Genomic DNA, 22,275 nt, shown 5'->3' with positions numbered 1-22,275 from the left:
CACTATTTTGCATCAGTTCTTGAGATTCTCTTGAGGAAATGTTTTCATCCTTTAGTTCAGTTTATTGTGATTCAATCACAAAATCAGGTCATTTCTAATTCACACCACTGCAGAAAAGCTAATTATTTCAGGTGCGCATAATAATGCCAGTTAATTTAAATCAACCCGCAGTCAACTACATTTGCTCTGCATTGGGTGTGAACAAAACCAAATACTTGTCTGTAGTATTGTCGAACGGTAATATCATTTCAGGTCATGTATATAAAAGGTATATTAGTCAAGAGTTGAATAGCAAGGTATAGATTAGATAGAATAGAGCAGAGGACATGTGAATACAACACATGTGGAATATGTTTTTATTGTGTATACCTGGTTGAGGTGAGCCCTCTGCATGGCTGGAGTACAGGGACTGGAGCTGCTCCCTGAGCCCAGCCTGGACTGCACCTGGCTGGGGAGACCAGCAGCTAAGAGCAGCCTGGCTAAGTTTGATTCCTGGAAGTCCATCTAAAAACATAAAACACATGTATGACACGTGTGTGTTTGTGTGTGTAAATAGTCATATTAAAACTGACTATTTTATTAGGTAGTCACACTGAGATCAACATATATTTTTCTCACACCAAGTACAATCCTAACTGTCTTACCCACATAAAAGCATTTTACACAATATATATAGCATGTATAATGTGGGACAGAATAAGGATGATAAATGGTGATGATTGATGTGGAGCAGTCTTGACACATCACTTTGGAGGCCTCCTATTGGCTGATTTAGTGTTTTAGGGAGAGCATTGTGGCTACACATGATTGCAGTCTACACTTCGAAAAACTGGAGTTCAGCACTTCAGTTTCACACTTAAAATCATCTTAAAAAGTGACTTTAAACTACTTTATACAAAGCTTACTTTGAAGTTTAGCGACATTCTTAAGAAATGTAATGTAAAAACTAGCCCTGATATAAAAGGAACTACTATCACATAACCAAACAAACAGCTCAGTGTTGCTTTTTCTTTGAACTTGTCAACACGAGATGTACTCTAGGTTAATTGCAAATCAGGCATCTGTTGAATACATAAAACCTACTTTCTTTCTTTAGTCAGCCATTTGACCCCCAGCTGCTTTAAAAAAAAGTCCTTCTCTAGAATTGCCACCTTTGCTGTGCTTCCTGTTCCAGTTCCTCATGTGGTTTATCCTCTATAAGCTGCCAGGTATAAACCACATGTTGTCCTCTACACAAACAGCAAATGCCAGCATGCAAATACATAAGAAAAAAATACTTGTGGCTGATCAAATCATGTCTTAATGGCAAGACCCGAATACTTTCAATTCCGTTCCAAGAGTTCTGGCACATAAGATATAAAAAAATCCCACGGGGTCTTCCTTCAGTTCTTTCTACATGTTTTGGTCTGAACTGTGAACCACATTACCATTCTGTGTAACATTTGGCAAACTTTCTGCAGACCTTTGTGAACTTACGTGAAAGTGGCCAGTCTACTAACATATACGCAACGTGATGAAAAAAAAAAGGAAACAGGATTGGAAGAAGGGAAGAAGGGACAAAACTATGACGGCGTGTGAGGGCCAATGTAAGTATAAAAACACAATGGACAGATGAAGGATATGTTCATGTTGCACCACCTTCATGTGTGCATGATGCATTTCCTGTTTACTGTGGTGTGATAAATGTAATCAAAGTGATGTGACTGTGACTATTTTGTGTATTTTTTCCCCTGTAAATGTACAACTTTAAACTCAAAGAATATCCCAAAGATATTCTTGTAAATTAACAAACTTTATCTTGGAGTTTTTCTATAAATATCACCTCTCTTCCAAAGGCCAATAAATATATACATTTTTTTACCTCATTGGACCTCATACACCATTGTAAGAAACGAAGGTAAAACAAATAGAAACATGGACAAAATTAAAGTAAAAAGCCATCCAATTCAATGAAAGCGAGACACAGAGATGCAGACTGACAGACATGGGATGTAGAGGTGATTAAAAGTGCTCGACAGCGGAGGGAGGCAGGGTTTTACCGCGGAGCGCTGGCTGTTTGCGGGGCGGCTGGGCGCGGAGGCAGCCACAGCAGCAGCAGCTGTGCTCCCACTGTTAGCCGTCAGCTTCTGAACCGCGGCCCCAGGCTTCTCTCTCTGCCTCTGCCTCTCTCTCTCCCTGTGTCTGTGGTCGTGCTGCAGAGACAGGAGCTGGGTCTGGTCCTTGGGCAGCGTGCGGTGGGACCTCCTGCCGGCTGAGGGCTGCTGATGCTGGGCCGCAGGCGGCTGGGGCTTGGCCTGCGGCTGGAGCTGGAGCTGGAGCGGGGCCTTATGCTGAAGCAGCTGCTTTGGAGCCACGGCTCTCTAGGTAGCAAACATGAAAAGCACATATAGATACTGACAAAGCCTGGGAGTGTCTGCATGGAATCATTTACATGTATACTGTACTATGAAGATTGTCGTTTAAATTGAAGATCTGCCTTTAAAATAGGGCTTCATATAGCAAGGAATGCCCTTTACACTTAATGTACCTCGTCTTCGAGGTGAGATTTATTTCTCTACATATATATTGTATGTTAGCCAGTTTTGTAACATTAATGTCACTTATTCAAAGAAAAGGCTGGTCTGCCTTCACTAACTGCACGGAGGCTCAGTCACTGGTACATTTTTATATACAAAGCCATGTTAGGGAAACTTCCATCCTACATCTGCTCCCTGATCTCACGGCGAATTGTAAGTGGCTACTGCCTGAGATCGCATGCTGTGGTTTTATTAAATGTGCCAACTGCTAGGACTGTCTTAGGGAAAATAGCATTTAGATGCGCAGCTCCACTGTCCTGGAATAGTCTGCAATTAAAATGGAAACTGAGCAATCTGTTGCCACTAAATGTTTTTAAAGCTCGGTTGGATGCTACTGAATTGGAAGCTGTTGGTACCTGTGCATGTGGATAGTTATGTAAATTGTAATCCCTGTAATGCTACTGTATGATGTCCTTTTGTTGTTCTGTTTATGTTTTTAATGTTTCATGTGGAACCTACGTGAGCAGGTCTCCCTTGAAAAAGAGATCAATGATCTCAATGGGATACAACCTGGATAAATAAAGGTTTGAAATGAAATGAAAAAGAAAACATTTAGAAAATGTTTACCCCATCCATTTCAAAGATGATTTTTTTTAAATGGAACCTTAAACTATTATCCTGGCAACATGTTATTACTTTTCATCCTGTTTTTAAGGTTAACAACATTGATTGGGATAGAATTGTTTTCCTCATTTGTTTCTTTACCGTTTCTCTGAAATCACTTTTATTATTAGCTACAGTTGTTCTACATAAACAAATTGAAAACACATGCCCTATCATAAAACTTGTCTCAGACAGATTTAAAGCCGATTTAATGACATTTTCCATATTGTTTGTTGAACGACAAAATTCTCAAATAGCGTGCAAACTCATACGGTAGAAAATCCTGTTACTGTTATCAAATTACTCGTCATATCAAGTTATTCAAATTTCACAAAAACTGTTTTAAATTGTATATAAAAATGTTCTGCAGCTTTCAACACTCCCAGGTTCCGTAGAATCTGACAAGACAAACATGAGGAACTCATAAACAAACAGTGTATCATCAAGCTAGTTGTGACACACATTCAGAGAAGCACATTGATTGATTGGAAAACATTCATGAAGTAGCAATCAGCGTAGCGCTGGCAATGAAGCGCGGACACAAGACAGCATCTGGGTCTCTGGTGGTGAATCTGATTTGCAAAATAAACTTTCTCGTGAGGAAACACAATCAAAGCTCAAATAAAGAACCACTGCCGTCATCCGACAGCTCTGCCTGTCTGCAGGCTTACAGCTGAAGAACCAAGAACCAGTTTATATTTCCAGGAGGGGAACTTTACAAAATAAATAAAAAGGAAGACAGACTTTTCATAGATGTTTGATTCGAAAATGCATTCTACGTTTGTGCAAATCAGCAACTATACTGAGCTGCGACTATCTAAATAGCGAAGTGAAAATATAGTCACTCAGCAATCCAATCTTTTTGTTTAAAAAAAACAGCAAAAAAACACTACAGTACTTCAGTGTATTTTATAGTAAAGCAACAGAGGCAAACTTTACAGTATGTATGCACTATGGCTGGACGACGTTTTCTGTGATACATATTGACATACAGGAACATTCACCCAAAATTCTATTGGTCTAAAGAAACCTTAGTCTGCCCTCGAAAACTATGCACACATCCTAATGTCGTCGCTCAAACAGAAAATGACGCGGCCCTAACATACACACACTTTCACTCTTACAGAAAGTTTACAGAGAATCACACCAATTCCTCATATCTTCTATATATACCCTGAAAGAAACTTTTAGCAAGCCATTCAGTTCCTCTACACGTAGAGATACACTTGTTTTCGGTTCTGTCCTCCTATCACGATAGATGTGTAAAGAGAACTGGAAACAGCGTTGGAGGTGGGGGCCTGTTCATTACTATGAAAGTTGTTCATTGTCGCACAAAGCCAAAATAACCTGACTCTCGAGAACGAAAATGCCCAGATCATCCCTGGATCTTCTGCATCCATCGGGCCTTTAGAGGGGTGCAGTGATGACGCATTATAGGAAGCTGAACCGGATATTAGCATTCTCAACTAAATCCAATGGGGTTTTTCCATCGATTTTGAAATATGGCACACAAAGCTCTGTGGCAGCACACATTAACGATACTCAACATGTCTTGTTCAGCAGGATGATCTCCACACATTAACACATTTTATGAAAGTAGAAGCATCATTTTAATCGCCGAAAGTAAATAGCTAATGCTAGACTACAAATGACCTAGATGAAGGTTGTTTGACTTCACATCAACACCGCTAAGCTGAAGGCAGCTGATGTTTGACGTGAAGTAGTCTCATTTAGTCGCTTGTTGGCAACCACCGTTTTTAAGTAGAAGCTTCAGACATCAACGAGTGGGGTATGTACAGACGGACATTCGTAAAGACGTGAACATTTTGTAAGCTTGTATTAACCACAGATCGTATGTAACACTTATGAAACAAGGGAGCCTAGAAGTAAAGTAAAATGCTAACTATTTTCAGGGTTCAGGACAGGAGGGACAATAACTATATAAGGTTAATAACGCATTTACAAACGTTTAGGACCTAATGATTTAAAACCAGGATATGCAATTATTTGTACTATAGTTAAAAGACTGGAAAAAATATGTTATCGGCCGAATGACATCATGTGACTGACACAGACGATGCAAAACAATGGTTTGGCCACTACACATATTTTTTCTTTAATGCCCATCGCACTTCCTGGAGGCTTGAGGCCTGACCGTGGTGCAACATGAGGAGTAAATGAGCTAACATTCATGTGACTGCTACTATAGAGGGGAAACCAGCAGCCATTTAAGGCTGTTTCTTGAGAGACACATTTAACTAAAAGCAGCAGTACCACTGCCCTGAGACTATAATATAAATCACTTCATAGTTCTATCAGCAATGTACCATTGAAATGCAGACCCGGCTCCGTGGGAGGCCCTCCCATTTGACATTCCTGCCCTCCCCCAATAAACACGTTTTTTATTATTTATAAAAATTAAAACTGTGAACTTTAATGCTACGATGTATGTGGTGTCAGATAGTAATATTAGAGTAATAAATGAAAAACAGATATGAAATACTATATGACAGTAAAACAAGAATACAATGATTTGTAAAATATCCATAAAGAAATAGTACATCTGTTTACAGTTCTGTTTCATATGGTGTTGAGAGTACTGTGTGTGTGTGTGTGTGTGTGCGTGTGGGGAGTGTTGCAGTAGAACATTCCACTGTAGCGCCGGTACATCAATGGGAAACCCTACATGTTTGAGCAGCCTCTATGAAACGTCAAGCTACCCCACAGCACCCCCAAAAGAAAATCTCTGGCGCCGCCACATGACGGTTTTGTGTGCCCTCCCATGAAAATCATATGCCCTCTCTGTAGATTTGTTCTGGCGCCGGGTCTGTTGAAATGACCAATTCATAAAAAATGATTTGGTAACTTACAGTCGTTAAGAATACAAAAAGTGAAAGACGGAGACAAAAATAGAAAAACATGGGTGAATATTTAGTTATTTCATTAAGTTATGTAATTTACAGCTCGCATGACTGATATCGAAGGCTACAACCTCTATACGTAAAAATGTTAGCAGTATTAATACAAATGTTAGAGCCTCCACATCTCCATTTAAAACGGCAATAGACGATTTCCAAATATTTGATGATGTGGTGACGATTGAGGCAGCAGAATATGGCGTTGCTGGCATAGGAAACGTAGAAAAACCATCTGCTGGGTTAGTATCAAATAAGAGAACACACTAAATGGCGACAAAACCTACCGAAGAAGAAACAATATCTATGTTACCTTACGGGGGTTGATTACAATTATTGCATTTAAGATATGAAAATGATACAGCTAAATATCAGAAAATAAATCCCTGACATTTAAAAAAGATATGTATTAAAAAAGTTACAAATACATTTGTCTTTGTGAAGTTTTGTGAATATAAAGACTATGGAGTAACATCAGGACAACTGTCATCATTATATAACATCATAACAACATCAGGGTGGGAAAGGTCAGACAGGAGAGAAGAAAGGAATTAGGGATGTGAGAGTGTCTTGATGCCTCTATAACCCCTCCTGAGATCAGACAGAAGAAAAGCCGAGAGATGAGTGAAAAGGGAGTTGTGAGAAGTGAAAAAGATGACATGCTGGGAGGGAAGAAGGGAGAGAAGGAGAGAGAAGGTACGCTAAGCAGAGAGAGAGATGAAGAGGGGAGGCTTTAAAACAAAAGGGACGGCATGCTGTGATAAGCACCGGCTTTAAAGCTCGTGGAGATGTGACACTGCTGCTACAGTACACACTCTGTCACTGTTGTCCCTCTCAAGCTCCACACTAACAGAGAATTAAAAGGAGCAATCTTTCACCGCCTCCTCCGATGAGAACTTCAAAATGATGAACTTTCCCAGCCCCAGCAGGGTGTCAGGCTTCCAGAGCACCACTCAAACTAACTGTGTTTTATACATCATTTCAACACCAGTGAAATATGAAGACAATATAGTTTGCTCTTTTTTTGTTCTTCCCTGCTCCATTGCAGTGACCTCAAATATTTCCCTTTACGATAAGGTTGTGAAGAATCACGGTTTCATTTGTTCTTTTCGAATTCAATTAGTAATCCAGAATAAGAAGATACAATTTATTGTTTCCCCCGTTTATGGATACAGATAGCAAAATCAGTAGTAAGCATTTTCTGGTCAAACTTAAATATCAAGATAAATGTAACAAATAACCAGATGTACTCTCCCTCTCATGAACGAATGCAATCATCTTTTTGCAGTTTTTTGATTTTGGATTCCGAATGAATATGGAAAGAACACATGGTCATTAAAACAGAAATATTCAAAGACGTGGGAGTCATCAAAGAGTGAACAAAAAGAGACAAGCAGTAACTTTCCAAGATACCTCATAAAAAAAAGAAAATTAAGAATGATCAATAAGGTCAAGAAGATAGAAACAAATGTGAAAACAAAGAGATCAAATTAGCAAGAAGACAGATAAAAGAAGTGAGGAAGAAAGAAAGGAAGAGGCATCATCTACCTGAAAGGTGTGCACACACACACGCCCACAATGCAGACTCCTATTCAATGTGTGTTACTACCAAAAGCAACGCGCCTTCAGAATATTTAAAAATAAATCCCACCTCATATGAAATATAGAAGAATTGATGACAAGTAGTAAGTAAAAATAAATAGTGAAGGGTAGTTACCTGCTCTGCGGTGGAGTCCAGAGGCCTGACTGACACATCGGCACTGCGCTGTCTGCCTGCCTGCTCCTGTGACACACACACACACACACACACCGGACACACACAGAGAGACACTGGTTGAGATGTCTGTAAGTTTTGTTGTATTACTTTCATTGGATCTTCTTTTAAACCACAACAAATGTCACCTTAATAAAAAATCGAATTATCTCGTTTGACATTATTGCATTTTTGTGCAGTCCAAAAAGTAACGTATGTTCACAAGAATGGCAAAACACTGTCACACACACACACACTTTAATTAGGGGTATATAAGGTCTTGAGCAGAATCCTGAGAGGTGGGAACTAAAATATTCAGTGTGCAAGATGGGACGGAGCTTTTAGCCCACGCCCTACACTCTAAATATTACATTATGACCTCCTTTTTGAATATTTCCTGAAAATACAGTCCAAACGGGACATTTTACATTCAAATGTGGGATACAAGTTACTCCATGAAATTATTAGCAGTGATTGTAAACTAGTAACAACAGGGCCGCCTGTTGTGTTGCCTTATCATGGCCACAAAGGTGCACTTGAACCCACCACAAAGACTACAGCCAGAACATTAACTATGTCGAAGACATTTGTACATCTGATAGATGTACACATTTCAGCCAAGCACGGCACAAAACCTATTAGCAACAGGAAGGTATAGACTTTTGGGAAAAGTTGTAAACATGGTTGGAGTAAGGCAAACATCACTAAGTTCATTTTGGTAAAACCGAATAATATTTTAAATAGAATAGAATAGAAAATAATTTGCAGATTTTCTCTGTGAAATCCTCAGTCCCTCATCTTTTTGGAGTTTCTTGTTGGACAAAAAGCTTTACTTATAGCTAGCTAAAGTAATGCTAACGGATCAACTTCTATAGTTAGCCGTTAGCTCAGTTTGCCTCGCTACCAGGACTGGGCTCAGAGGGGGAATCTGGTGTTTACCTAGCTTAAGACCATAGCTTAAGACCAGTTGGAGGAGGGAGTATTTGAGGCTAGGGAATCCTGATGGATGGGCAACAGTACCGGTTACAGTCTAGTAACATTAGCTGGAATACTACAAATACACGTGTAACCTACCAGCTGTCTATATTTGCGACTGCAGTGTACAATTTAATTGTACTCTAACAATTGTAGGGGCACTAAATAACACTTTATCCTACATTTTGTTGCTTTACGGCTTTGACACACCGGGGCGATTATCGGACATTGGTCAAGTTGAAGAGGTCAAAGAGCACCTGTCAGCAATTATTTAGTGGCGTGTCCCGCACTCTCATGACTTTCGCCGCTTCCAACATCCGCCCTCGAGCTGGCGGCAAAATACACAACATTGATCGACGAATACCAACTGTCGCTGCTGTTATAGAGTTATTTCATCTTGAAGGTTATGTTCTCCTGCTGTCTTAGCTGTAGCCTTTGTGGTGTGTTCAAGTGCAACTTTGTGGCCATGAAAAGGCAACATAAAGGCGACACAACTATTTCTTTTAAAGTGGTTTGATGTATCCGGGCCTTTAAACCAACGACACAACACTGAAATACATGATGTAATGCATGCCCAATCAATCAATGTGTGAAATGATTGGAACCGCTGCGCCAAGACAAGTTCTGCATCTGACAAAATACAAGACATCACATCACATGCTCAATGGGCCTGTCACATAATTAAATGCAGATACATTAAAACTTAATGAAGCATCAGATAGATCCATTAAGCATGCCCAACCTAATGACTAAGAGGCGATCTGTGTAATTAGAATGTAATACATACAGATAGCTCTCTGCCACACACACAAATAGACGTAATATAACTAGACAGATATTAATAGCATTGGAATACAGTGTCTCCTGCATGAAGAAATCACTGCTCCTAACCTGCTCCTCGGTGTTAATATACACCTATTGAAAACCACTGGGGTGTGGGAGGGATTCATTACGCACATGTTCAAATGAACGATTAAAAAAGGGATTTCATATATAGTAGAGAGGACTCTCTATCTTACTTTAAAATGACTGGAAGTGGCAAAGACACTTCACCCTCACACAGTCTTTGTAACACTTTCTCACAGTAAAAGGTGATATTTAATTTCCCACAGAGTTGTAAGGTGTTATAAATTAAGTTTTAACAATGTCAAATATATTTCAATAGCAACTAGATCAAAATGAAAGACCTTAAGAGAGGAAACGGCAGATCAGAAGCAAAACAAAAGGATTTCGGAAAATTCAATCTCCAAGTAATTATGGAAACAGAAGTGCTGTTAAATCATCATTTGAGAAGAAATCCCATGTTCCTTGTGTTATGATGGGAGGTAACGGGTCAAAAGGTTCACTTGAGTTACAATTATGACACACACACACACACACACACACACACACACACACACACACACACACACACACACACACACACACACACACACGACACACACACACACACACACACACACACACACACACACACACACACATCACACACACACACACACACACACACACACCACACACACACACACCACACCCACACACACACACACACACACACACACACACACACACACACACACACACACACACACACACACACACACACACACACACACCACACACACACACACACACACACACACACACACCACACACACACACACACACACACACACACACACACACACACACACACACACACACACACCACACACACACACACACACACACACACACACACACACACACACACACACACACACACACACACACAGTTACCTGTCTCCTGTCACTCCTCCTGTTTCTCTCCTCCAATAGGATTCTGTTGTCTTGGAGATCAGACTCCTCTCCCAGCAAGACCTCTTGAAGCTCCGCCCACTGAAAGGCGCAGTCTGCCAGCTGCCGTCTCTGTTGCTGGGAAACGCCCAATTGTACCAGTATTTACAAAAATAACACATTAACAACAGTCAGGCATACTAGGGATCAAAGTCATAGATTTGCGAGAAAATAAAACTTGATGTTTATCCAAATTTCAAAATGAGGTAAAATTGTCCCTTGACAATAAAAACAACACCATGCAAAATGTGTGATTTTTGTCTCTTTATTTACCACTTTAATCTGAGAGAATATCCACGTTTTTATGTTGTAAATGTAGAACTTTATTCTCGAAACCTAACATTTCTCTAAAGAAACCGGCCACATCCTCCGACTCGAGAATAAAGATAAATGTCATTATGTATGTTTTAAACTATAAAGGCCTTAATACACTGTAAATCAAGCCAAAACTACAGAACGATTTTTTTTTTGGTGTAATTTCTATTTCTATTAATTTTGCTGACTTTCTAAAGAAGTACAACACTCTATAGATCTTGAAGGTGTTGTGAGAGCAGTTAGTGGGCAGAGTGAGGATGTGACTCAGCAGGTGGAGAGTGAAACTGACACACTTCTTGTTCAGACGTGATCGATTAAACAACTGGTGAATTTCTTCTAATCTAATTTTCCTCTGAAATGTTTTATCTTCTTCGTACAGACCTATGTATGATAAGTACACACAGGAGAAAATATATGAATAAGCATCACTTACATCCTCTAACTTCTGCCGCTGCTCGTGCTGCTGCTGGATCCTCTTCTGCCGGTCGGCCAGGAGCTGCTGCTTGTAGCGCTCCTGCTCCTCCAGCTGCTGCCTGTGCTGCTGCAGAGCCTGGGCAGCAAATATTCAAATACAATTAGGAAAATGAAACAGAAGTAACACTTGATTATAGCTCACACTTTTAATTTAATGTTTCGAATATAAAGTGAACTGGGCTGTGCTGGGCTGAAATCACACTGTGGTACATGAGCTGTGTCTATATGCACTGTTCTGTACTTACACTTACAAAGGGAACTTAAAGGTGGGGTAGGTAAGTTTGAGAAACCGGCTCGAGATACACTTTTTGTTATATTCCATGGAATGCTCTTAACATCCCGATAGCAATGAATATTTTAAGTGCTTTGACAAAAAATCCATAAAAAAATGTCATCTGTGGAAGCCGTAGTACTGTAAAAAGCACGACCAATCATTTTAGCCGGCCTGGCTAAAATGACTGGATGGCCTACCTGCCTGTCAGCCTTCCATCTGTGCACAAACTTATCTCGTGCCCTCATTGGTCATGTGCGCGTTCGTGTGTGTTGGAGGAGGGGCTCTGTAAGGAAGTGGCAGATTTTTTCCGGCTGTGTATTTTCAAATTCTAGCGCACTCGAGCTGGTTTCTCCAAAATTACCTACCCCACCTTTAAGTGTGTCCCAATGTTAAGTATAGCAATATGTTGTGTCTGTATGGTGCACTCAGTGTTAGTATCAAAGTGTTTCTCAATATTTAATAAACATACCACCACTATACTCTTGTCAAAAAGAAGACATCGTTAAATTACATTTGGTTAATTGAGAAGTCTGTTTTCATTTGGTACCGCAAATGATAATGTTGCTAGCTAGCTAACGAAAAGCCAGTTCCTGTGATTCAAGACAATGCTACACAAAAGTGTTCAGAGTGCTGGACATAGCAGTGTACTAAGTTTGGAATTGAGACACAGCAAAAACCCACTGTATTTGTTTATTACAACTAATACAACTCCTAATAATAATAATAATGAAGAACTGTTCATTTTGGAGAAACCGGCTCGAGATCGCTAGAATTTGAAAATACACAGCCGGAAAAAAACTGCCACTTCCTTATAGAGCCCCTCCTCCAACACACACGAACGCGCACATGACCAATGAGGGCACGAGATAAGTTTGTGCACAGATGGAAGGCTGACAGGCAGGTAGGCCATCCAGTTATTTTAGCCGGGCCGGCTAAAATGATTGGTCGTGCTTTTTACAGTACTACGGCTTCCACAGATTACATTTATTAATGGATTTTTTGTCAAAGCACTTAAGATATTCATTGCTATCGGGATGTTAAGAGCATTCCATGGAATATAACAAAAAGTGTATCTCGAGCCGGTTTCTCAAACTTACCTACCCCACCTTTAAGTGTATCATTTTGATTAACAAAACGTATATATCATGGTTGATGGCCACAACACAAAGATTTGCTGTCATAAATAACATAAAAACAAATAAACAGAAAATTCAAACAATTGAGAAACTACAGCCAGTGACTATTTGGCATCTTGAAACAATGTATTATTATAATTATGCAATAACACAGACACATGCACTGGACTAAACACTGTGTGCTATGTTTAGTTTGAAATGAGCAACATTTGGATTCACTAGTGCTCTACAAAGTCATTTTTTTAATTCAAAGCTTATACAGAGGTTTGCCAATGAAACTTTGAATCTCTGTTGTCATAGATAATTATGTAATCATCCTATGTAGTTGGAAACAAGGAGATTTTGTCTGACTGCCCGCAATAAAACAAGTAGGTGCATTTTTCTGTGTGCGGAAAGGATAAAAGTAAAAGACATAAACGTCTTTTTGACTGTAGTTGTTTTTGAAAAGCTTAAAATCTAAAAGAATTGATTGATGCCTTACGTAAAACATATTATATCATGTATTTTTTAGATTCAGCACCTTATATCAACATATTCATTTTATTTTTCTAGCTGTATCCATATAGTCTATACATAATAGAGAAATATGAAAAAAAGGAAAGTCATTCTTTAACACCTTTTTACTTCAGTAATTTAATACAGCTTTGGATCGTAAGTCTAAAACATTCCAACACAGCTGCCACTGGAAACTACATTTGCAAAAAATACTGGTTTTCAACAAAATGAATACACATGCAAATAAAAAAGAATCCTAACAGCAGTCAAAAGTTAGTTTAGAGTAAGAACGCAGACATTGTTAATGTTATTAGTACAGCCCTATAATTGACTAGATATTACACAAGTATTAATTCATGTGTGGACGGTTGTTATGAACTGGAGACTTACCTGTTGTCTTTGCCCCCCGCCTCCCCCCTGGCCTCCCTCTCTGCCCCCGTCACGATCCTCCGTCTGTAAGCGGAGGAACTCCCGTCTCAACGTCCACTCGCCGGGAACGTTCACTATGGAGCTGAGAGAGGGAAAGAGGCACGAAAACTGTTAGTGGTTAATGGCAGCCACTCTTATGTAATGAAGTACACTAGAAAACGGATGGCAAACAAAATCACACACACACACACACACACACACACACACACACACACACACACACACACACACACACACACACACACACACACACACACACACACACACACACACACACACACACACACACACACACACACACACACACACACACACACACACACACACACACACACACACACACACACACACACACACACACACACACACACACACACACACACACACACACACACACACACACACACACACACACACACACACACACACACACACACACACACACACACACACACACACACACACACACACACACACACACACACACACACACACACACACACACACACACACACACACACACACACACACACACACACACACACACACCAGTTCCTAGTGCCATCTGCTGTTTGACGTCCAGGGACACTAAGAGAGAGAGGACACTGCATCTATGCATGGACATGTCCTGTAGCCATTCATTAGCTTTGCATGTGAGGAGACTTCATTACTACATCATCTACCGATAAGCACTGATAATGATATAGTGACAATACATTTTGTCTTTGGAACATTATTTGCATGTAGGGCTGCACGATTTGGAAAAAAAAATGTAATGGTTTTTTTTTTTTTAAGGAGAATGCTCATTTATAACATCCCGTACTTTACTACTATTACTAACAGACTTTTTGTTATGACGACATCATTCACATTATCACTGAAAAATATATCATGTTTTATTTATTATTAATATATATATATTATGTAGTCATGGTGGGATTTTTGAAAGAGGATTGGTGCCAAAACGGGATTTTTATCACACCAGTTGAATACTGTTTGTAGACTGGGACTTCTCTGCAGCACCACAACATTTCATTCAGATATTTTTACCTCTATCTAATATTTTGCTTATTGCAATTTAGATTTTGAACTGATCGATATTGCCATTTTTTATAAAATGTCAATCAATTGTGTAGCCCTTTTTGCATGTTTACCCTGATTCATTTACTTCGTATGCTTGATGTTGGAATCAAAATCAGGATTTTTGCAAAGACAGTTTACACATACAAGGAATTTGCTTAGCTGTATATTGTTGAAAACATAACACACAAGATATTAAATTGTAAAAAATAAGCAGGTAAAGAACTTTATGAAAGTCATTTTGAGACTTTTATAAATAAACAAAAAATCTAAAGAAATGGTTAGAAGCCTAACCCTAACTCCTAACCAATGACTACAATAAGAATATCGCAAATGACTCTTAAATGTCTCTTTTCATATCAGAATTCAGACTGGTAGTGCAGTTTAAAGGTTAAATTGAAGAGAAATGTGCGAATAATACAGATGAATGTGCAATTTTATATATTTGTTGCATTGAAAACAATCTTCACCCTGTGATTCATTTCTTCAACAAAACACATATCCAGTTTGAAAAGCTTTTACCTGGGTTCTCCTTCCTCCTCTGTCACCTCTTCATCGTCTTCGTCACTGCCACTGTACTCGTACTCTGGACCCTCTGAGAGAGAAAAGAAGAAGATTAGTCATTTGTTTGGTTAATATTGGGTCTTTAAAACCAAAACAATGAAACAAATCCTTGCAAAGAAATAAGATGAAGATGTATTAATATACAACCCCTTTTTTGGGTTGTATATTTAAGCAATAGCTCACGACAGGCCGTGGTATATGCTCATTATATCACAGCTAAGGGGCGTGGTTCGGCCCGACGCGAAGCGGAGGGTCGACAACCCCCTTAGCTGTGATATAATGAGCATATATCACGGCCTGAAGTGAGCTATTGCTTTTATAAAACGGTTACCAAGTGTGGCAATATGAAAGAAAAATACACACTCTAATTTAAATAGTTTTTATTAGTAAATAATGATGTTCAAAATAAAATAGTCCCTCTGTTGCCTTCTGCACGAAACATAGTGCGAGGTGGTTGCTATGCAACAACACTAACAACAACTAGCGAACATATTAGACAGAGAGCGTTGATCCATTATTTGGCTATTTATTTACATTAATGTGTATGTTGCCGTTTATTGTGCACCCACTGAAAAACTGTCCAGCATCAGTAGCATGGCTTACGTGGTTACTTGTATAGGCTGAGGTTGTTCTAGGCTGTTGCTTTGCGTGGCGAGAATATTGCTCCACTTTCTCCGGTCCCCGAGATTCGGCTTCCAGTAGCTCTGGAGAGAGCTTTCACACCTGTGGCCACTAACGGTCATCATTTCTCTGCTTTGTTTCAAGACCCGCATCAGAAAGCTTTTGAATGGTGATCCTTTTCCAGTTGGTCGACCTGCTCTTCACGTAGCTCTACATGTCGTCGTTTAGGTGCTTTTTGTTCTGGAGATAGGCACTCCTCAATCCACTCCTCCATAGTAAGACCCCCCCCCCCCCGGAGGTCGAAGTTAATCTTAAATGTTTTTGCGGACCTTTTTGATTACAGATTTGAAAACATGGTTGCTTGCTTTAAAAGTAGCACAATTCATTATGTCAAACCTTGGAAAGTATCTAAATATCCCTGCCCTAATGCCAAAGGAACTGCACACTGAATATGTTTTGCCGTTTGATGTCTATGTCTGGACCGTTGCGTAAAAAGGAGGGTTTCTGCCCCGTTACTTCTCCGCTGCTTTCTTGTTCCAGTTTGAAAAGCAAACTGCCTGCAGTTTGCTTTTCAGCCCAACTGTATACTGTTTATCTCAGACGCGGAGGGATACTGACTTGTTGTGAAAAGTAACTTACAATTCTACCCGTGGTATACGCTCAGTATACCACGGCTAAGAACCAATCAAATTGCTTGATTTTACTTGTCCGTTTTATAATAATACATATGTTTTCTTAAATCAAGGCTTCTGTTTGCCACTGTTTTTATTAAATTAAATAATTATCCACATCTTACTCAGCACTGTTATTCTTGTATTTTATACCTTTAAATAATATGATTGGCTTGTTTTAATTATATTCTTTTGGCTCTTTCATTTTTTTTATTACATTTTTGTAAATAAATGTAAACTCTTATCGTGGATAAGTGCTATTTAAAATAAAACCTGACTTGCCTTTTTCTTATATTTTTGAGAATGTAATTTGAGCTCAAATTAATTGAAAAACAACAGACCACTATTAGGATAATGTATGAAATATTTAGGACATTTTTTATAAATAAAATCCATTCTCTGTCCAGATGTTCTCCAATTTGAAGATTTTCTGATTGTTTCTGTTCTGATATTATTATAAACTGAGGATCTTTGGATTAGACTTGGCAGATAAAACAAGACATTTAAAGACCTCTCCTTGGACTCTGGGAATGTATGACTCTATTTTCAAATATTTTAATCGGTTGATAGATTTACTCTTGAGAATGCTAATGTGGAATGTGACCCTCTTTACTCTGGTCACGTATCTGAAACCACTTTTCCACCAAATTAGCTCTGTTTCCGGCTATTCTCTTTTGTTGGTATCTAGCGAAACAACTCTGGTTTTGGACCAGTTATTAGCAGATTGATTGTAATCAAATCGATGGTGCTCATCGGCAGTAAACCTATTGCATTGATTACCTGCAAACTTTGGTTCTGTTTCTACCCAAGAAAATATCGACTCATGAAAAGAAGCAGAGACGACTATTACATGCCAAAATCCATTTCCAACTCATAGAATATGACACGCCCAATGATATCTTTACGGTTCGCAGTTCAGGTCAAGGAAAACCAGTTTTTCAGGTTCCGAAGCAATAAAGCCATTGTTTAGCCTGTAACAATATGCTTAAGAAAATGAATTAGAAAGTGTAGAGTATGGGCCGGTGGATCGCTCAGTGGTTAGAGCTGGCGGCCCATATGTGGTTAAGCTGCCTAAGCCGTGGTTCAAATCACGGAACCTTCAGGCATGGCCCGTCCCACATCTATCAAAAAAATATTATTGAAAAAAATGATAGCTGTGTATGTAGCTTATAGTGGCATTTAAAGAACATTTTAGTTATCTAGCTAAATGTTGTACGACCACATTCGATGCACACCGGTGAATGCTGTGCGATATTAATGAATAATAATTGAACGGTACATTCTAACAACGTTCCGAGTTATTGCCAGTGTGCTCTGCCACTCAGAGTGACTATTTACAAACGAAAGCTTTGAATGGTTCACAATTCAGTAGGCCAACTGGGGGAAAAAACGTATGAACCAAGCAGCTTTTTTACTATAAAACTAAGCACTTGGTGTTCATCCAAAAAGAAGTGGTTATGGGTGCTGCCTGGCGTTAAGGCCTCTGGTGTGTTGATGTTGTAGTTCTGCTTCTCTGGCTCACTAAAGTGTCCAATGTTTGATTGGAAACTTCTCCATGCCTGCTGTCTCGCTCCTTTATCGTTTGCCGCCAGTAGCAATTTTGTCATTATCGAAGCCACACAAAAGTACAGTGTGGGCAAACTTGGGCAACAACAAAGTAAATGAGAGTCTTGTTTAGTGGGAGACATATGGGACGGAGTGGTTACACCAACAGCATTGCTGAATCATCTAATTTCAGACTCAAATGCAGTCACTCAAGAAGTTTTCTCTCCTTTTTCGCCTCCTACCGTGGGACCAATAACACATGTGAATTATCGTCGCTCCCTGTACACACACATCATTGCTATGGAGCTATTATTTAGGTACAACTGTTTTTAAGTGTAAATAAAACCTAATAGTTTGGATTGCAGATTGGAAAATGGTTTCAGTAAATCCCAGCACAGGCCAGTTCCAGGGGGCTTATTGTCCAGAGGCCAGGGAGATGGGCCAGCCAGCTTAGCATAACAACATTTGGCCAACATATGGTGTGAAAATAGCTAGGCTAACTTGAACATTAACTCGACGCGCCATGTGTTGCCATGAACACGCTAAAAGGTGCATTTTTGAGCCAGAAAGAAGGAGGAAGACGGATAAATTCTGCTTTTGCAATGAAGGGAGGAAACTCTGTTGCAGCAGTGATGTCATGTTTCAAAGTTTTGGCTCACGCTGAAGAGCAATTTGAGGGTTAATGCCTACTTTTGCTGACTGAGAAGTGACCGCCTCTGTTTTTTTGTGGATCATCTTCCAAAACATAGACCAAGCTAAGGCCAAACTACACTCCTGGGTAAAAATGTCACATCCTTTTTGCATCATATCCGCAGCGAAATGTTTGTTTTTTTATGTTTTTAGCAGCAGAGATTTTTCCCCACATGTTCTTAGACTACCAGCTTTTCACACACACACACACACACACACACACACACACACACACACACACACACACACACACACACACACACACACACACACACACACACCACACACACACACAGTCAGTCAGTCACTCATTAGTGTGTTTTTATAAGCTAACAGAATATTAGAACCAGATGGTCATTCTGTTTCCTCCTTCCTTCCCCTCTCAGCTTCTCTCTCTCTCTTTGTTTCTGTTGTCACCACTGTCTCTCACCACTCCCCAGATGGAGATGAATAAACCCTAATAATAAATGTCTTCTTTAAACATCAACATGAGAACGCCTACCCTGACTCTCAGTTTGCTTTCCGCCACATATTCGGCTCATCATCCAGAGTATAATTCATTTATTTGTAGAGCAGGATGGGGATACAATTCTCCACCCCTCCCCGTCCCTATTCTTAATTTCTTTCTTTTTTCTTTGTCAGCCTTTTGGCTCCAATCTTCTTTCATTCCATCGCTCATTTTGTCTGGCCGTCTCACTGTCGCCCTTCCTCTGAATACAAATCAATTAAAAAACTGGCAAAAACTGGTGTAAAGTTCAAATAGGCAACCAGTTGTCCAACCAGTTGCACTGAAAAGCATTTGAAGCGATTTAATTAGATGTATGGATGAAGATTTATCTTAAAGGGGCCCTATTATGTTTATTTTCAGGATCTAATTTGTATTGTGTGTCTCTACTGTGAACCGCCTCCATGCTTTAATGTTCAAAAAGCTCTTAATTTTTCTCATACTGCCTGTGCTGCAGCACCTCTTTTCACCCTCTGTCTGAAACCAGAGCCCAGTCTGCTCTGATTGGTTAGCTGGCCGGCTCTTTTGTGATTGCTCAACCGCTTAGAGATGTCCCGCCCCTTAGCCTATCACGTATAATGTACGGTTTGGAGTGCTAGCAAATAGAAGCGCAAGTGTAACATAATGATGTCACTATGATACAGAAGAAAACAAAGGAGTCCAATGGAGGCGTGTCATACATGGGGGAGTGTGTGGGAGAGAAACTCCCTCTAGAGGGAACTTAGGGAATATATCCTTTGCAGACCATTTACATGCACAAAAACCCACAATTATGGTTTCAGTATATTGCAGTAATAATAGACAGTTTTGGATGTTAAAAAGGTTGGGTTTGCATCAATGCAAAAGAAGATGGTTAACACTAGAAACTAAATGAAATATTTCCAAAAACAGCATGCTATGAATGAGCAGAAATGCAGAGGTTTTAACAGCCTGTGAGTGTGAGAAGCAGCTGCTGGGCCCATTAGTGCAGCTGGTGCACTCTCTGAGCTAAAGTGTGTTCATACTTCTTATTCCACTACAAGTGGCCTGAACACAGCTAATGCAGGGACACGGGGGGACATGATGGAACATGTATTCTGGGAAGTGGCCTATTTGAAAAAGGTTTCATTAGTTACCTAAAGAATTGATAAAAGGGCCCTCGACTTTCTGGCTATCAGCTCTCCATACCTAAATAATTCTAACAATGTAGGACGACTATCTCAATCCCTGTGCGTTTTTGTTTTACAATTATGTTATGACTCAATTTGACTCTTAGCACACTGCATGTCGCACACTGAACACTTGCCCAGTGTGTGAATTTCATCAGAGAATCGTCAAATATTAATTGGCGGCTGTAACCTCACCAGAAGTGGTGGTTGTTGCTAGCTAGCAACGTTATTGTCTCCGATAGCGAATCATTACAGACTGATCAATGAACACATTTGAATTAACGGGGGCTTCTTTTCAACACTAGCATTGTGAATAGTGGTACGTTTATTCAAATACTACAAAAAAAACACAAGTATAACTTTTTGTTGTAGTGCCATGTTCAACAGTACAACTGCAATCACAGCTGTTGCCACAACTTCAACGTTTGAAATCGAAAAGTGTCCAAACTTTGGTTTTAAGGTAAATCAACTACCCAGAACCATTTTATAGCCCAAATGTGAATCATTAGGGCCTAAAAGTTGTATAATGCGCCAAAACCCGAATCCAGAGTTATTTTCTCTCTCCTCTCATTTGACTGAGCCAAGAACAGCTATGACAGAGCAGATTGGAGGCGGGGCTTGAGGATAAAACAAGTGCCCACGCTCTATAGGCCGAAACATGGTATTACACTCTCCAGAGTCATGCCAAATTGGCTTCAAAGGCCACTGAGCAACTTTATAGGAATGAACGGTACCCTCTCTCCAACGCTGTATCCAGTTCTCTTTATCCATCCATTGTTTAGAGCTCTGTTATGCTTAAACTATTTTGACTCACCTTTCTCTTTTTTCTTTCTGGTTCTATCCAGGTGATCTTTGAGCATGATGCGCACTTGTCTCTCGTTGGCCAGATCCCGGATGAAAGCGTGTCTCAGCAGGGTGTCGGTGTTGGGCCGCTGCAGGTGATTCTTCACCAAACAACTATCGGTAAACGACAAGAAACGCTTCGACCTGAGGAAGAGAGAAAAAGACAAATATTGTTAGCATGACAAACTCCTTCCAAATGTTTAAGGACAGCTGAACACACATTTTAGATTAGCATTTTATTAGTTATTAGTCGCCCTATAATTGGTCTTCCAGTCTTAATTATTCTTAGTTTTTTTATATTGTCATATTTATTTATTATTTGTATTGTATTAATTAATTTTGTTTATGTCTGTTTTACTTATACTGAGTGGGTAATCAGTTGTGCACTTTTGGATTATTATTTATTAGCTTGCCTATTTTACATCCATGTTATCATATATATCATGAACACATGTGTTTGTGCCATATTGTTAAAACACTTTAAGCTGCATCCTATGTATGGGTTATATGTTTGATGAAAAGTCTTCCAGGTAGCCTTCACATTGCACAGTCTTCGTCAGTTATTGAAATGTTAATATCCCAATTCATTTATTCTCAACTGCGCACTTTAACTTTCAGTTGCACTTTTTAATCATCATTGTTTGGTCAGATTTTCTGTAAAGCTGTCTGTGTTAAAATGGCCAGCTTAAAGTGATCTATAAATACACTTGAGTTGACAAGTAGGAAGAGGCTTAACGGAGCAGAAATCTGAAACACATGTAACCTACAAACCCAAACCTGTACTACATTAAATAGGTTGAGGCGTAGTATTGACTAGAATCCTTATC

The 22,275-nt window shown here is 39.5% G+C and overlaps 1 protein-coding gene across 2 annotated transcripts in view; it reads right to left on the bottom strand.

Moving 5' to 3' along the window:
* Positions 1-22,275, bottom strand: part of si:zfos-2326c3.2 (misshapen-like kinase 1) — a 91,416-nt gene that overhangs the window by 35,605 nt on the left and 33,536 nt on the right. The window contains exons 10-17 of one of the 2 annotated variants that reach the window (XM_034121192.1): positions 21,420-21,592; positions 15,384-15,456; positions 13,743-13,863; positions 11,407-11,523; positions 10,602-10,736; positions 7,812-7,877; positions 2,040-2,360; positions 370-504 (exon numbers count right to left, since the gene is read on the bottom strand). In XM_034121192.1, the coding sequence (XP_033977083.1) occupies positions 370-504; positions 2,040-2,360; positions 7,812-7,877; positions 10,602-10,736; positions 11,407-11,523; positions 13,743-13,863; positions 15,384-15,456; positions 21,420-21,592 (1,141 nt within the window). The remainder of the gene's footprint in view (positions 1-369; positions 505-2,039; positions 2,361-7,811; positions 7,878-10,601; positions 10,737-11,406; positions 11,524-13,742; positions 13,864-15,383; positions 15,457-21,419; positions 21,593-22,275) is intronic. The other variant, XM_034121193.1, reaches the window with a different exon arrangement.

Source organism: Trematomus bernacchii, unplaced genomic scaffold (assembly GCF_902827165.1).
Source record: "Trematomus bernacchii unplaced genomic scaffold, fTreBer1.1, whole genome shotgun sequence".
NCBI classification, from domain to species: Eukaryota; Metazoa; Chordata; class Actinopteri; order Perciformes; family Nototheniidae; genus Trematomus; species Trematomus bernacchii.
The sequence above is the reverse complement of the archived record's forward strand: the minus strand, read 5'-3'. Positions and strand labels throughout refer to the sequence as shown.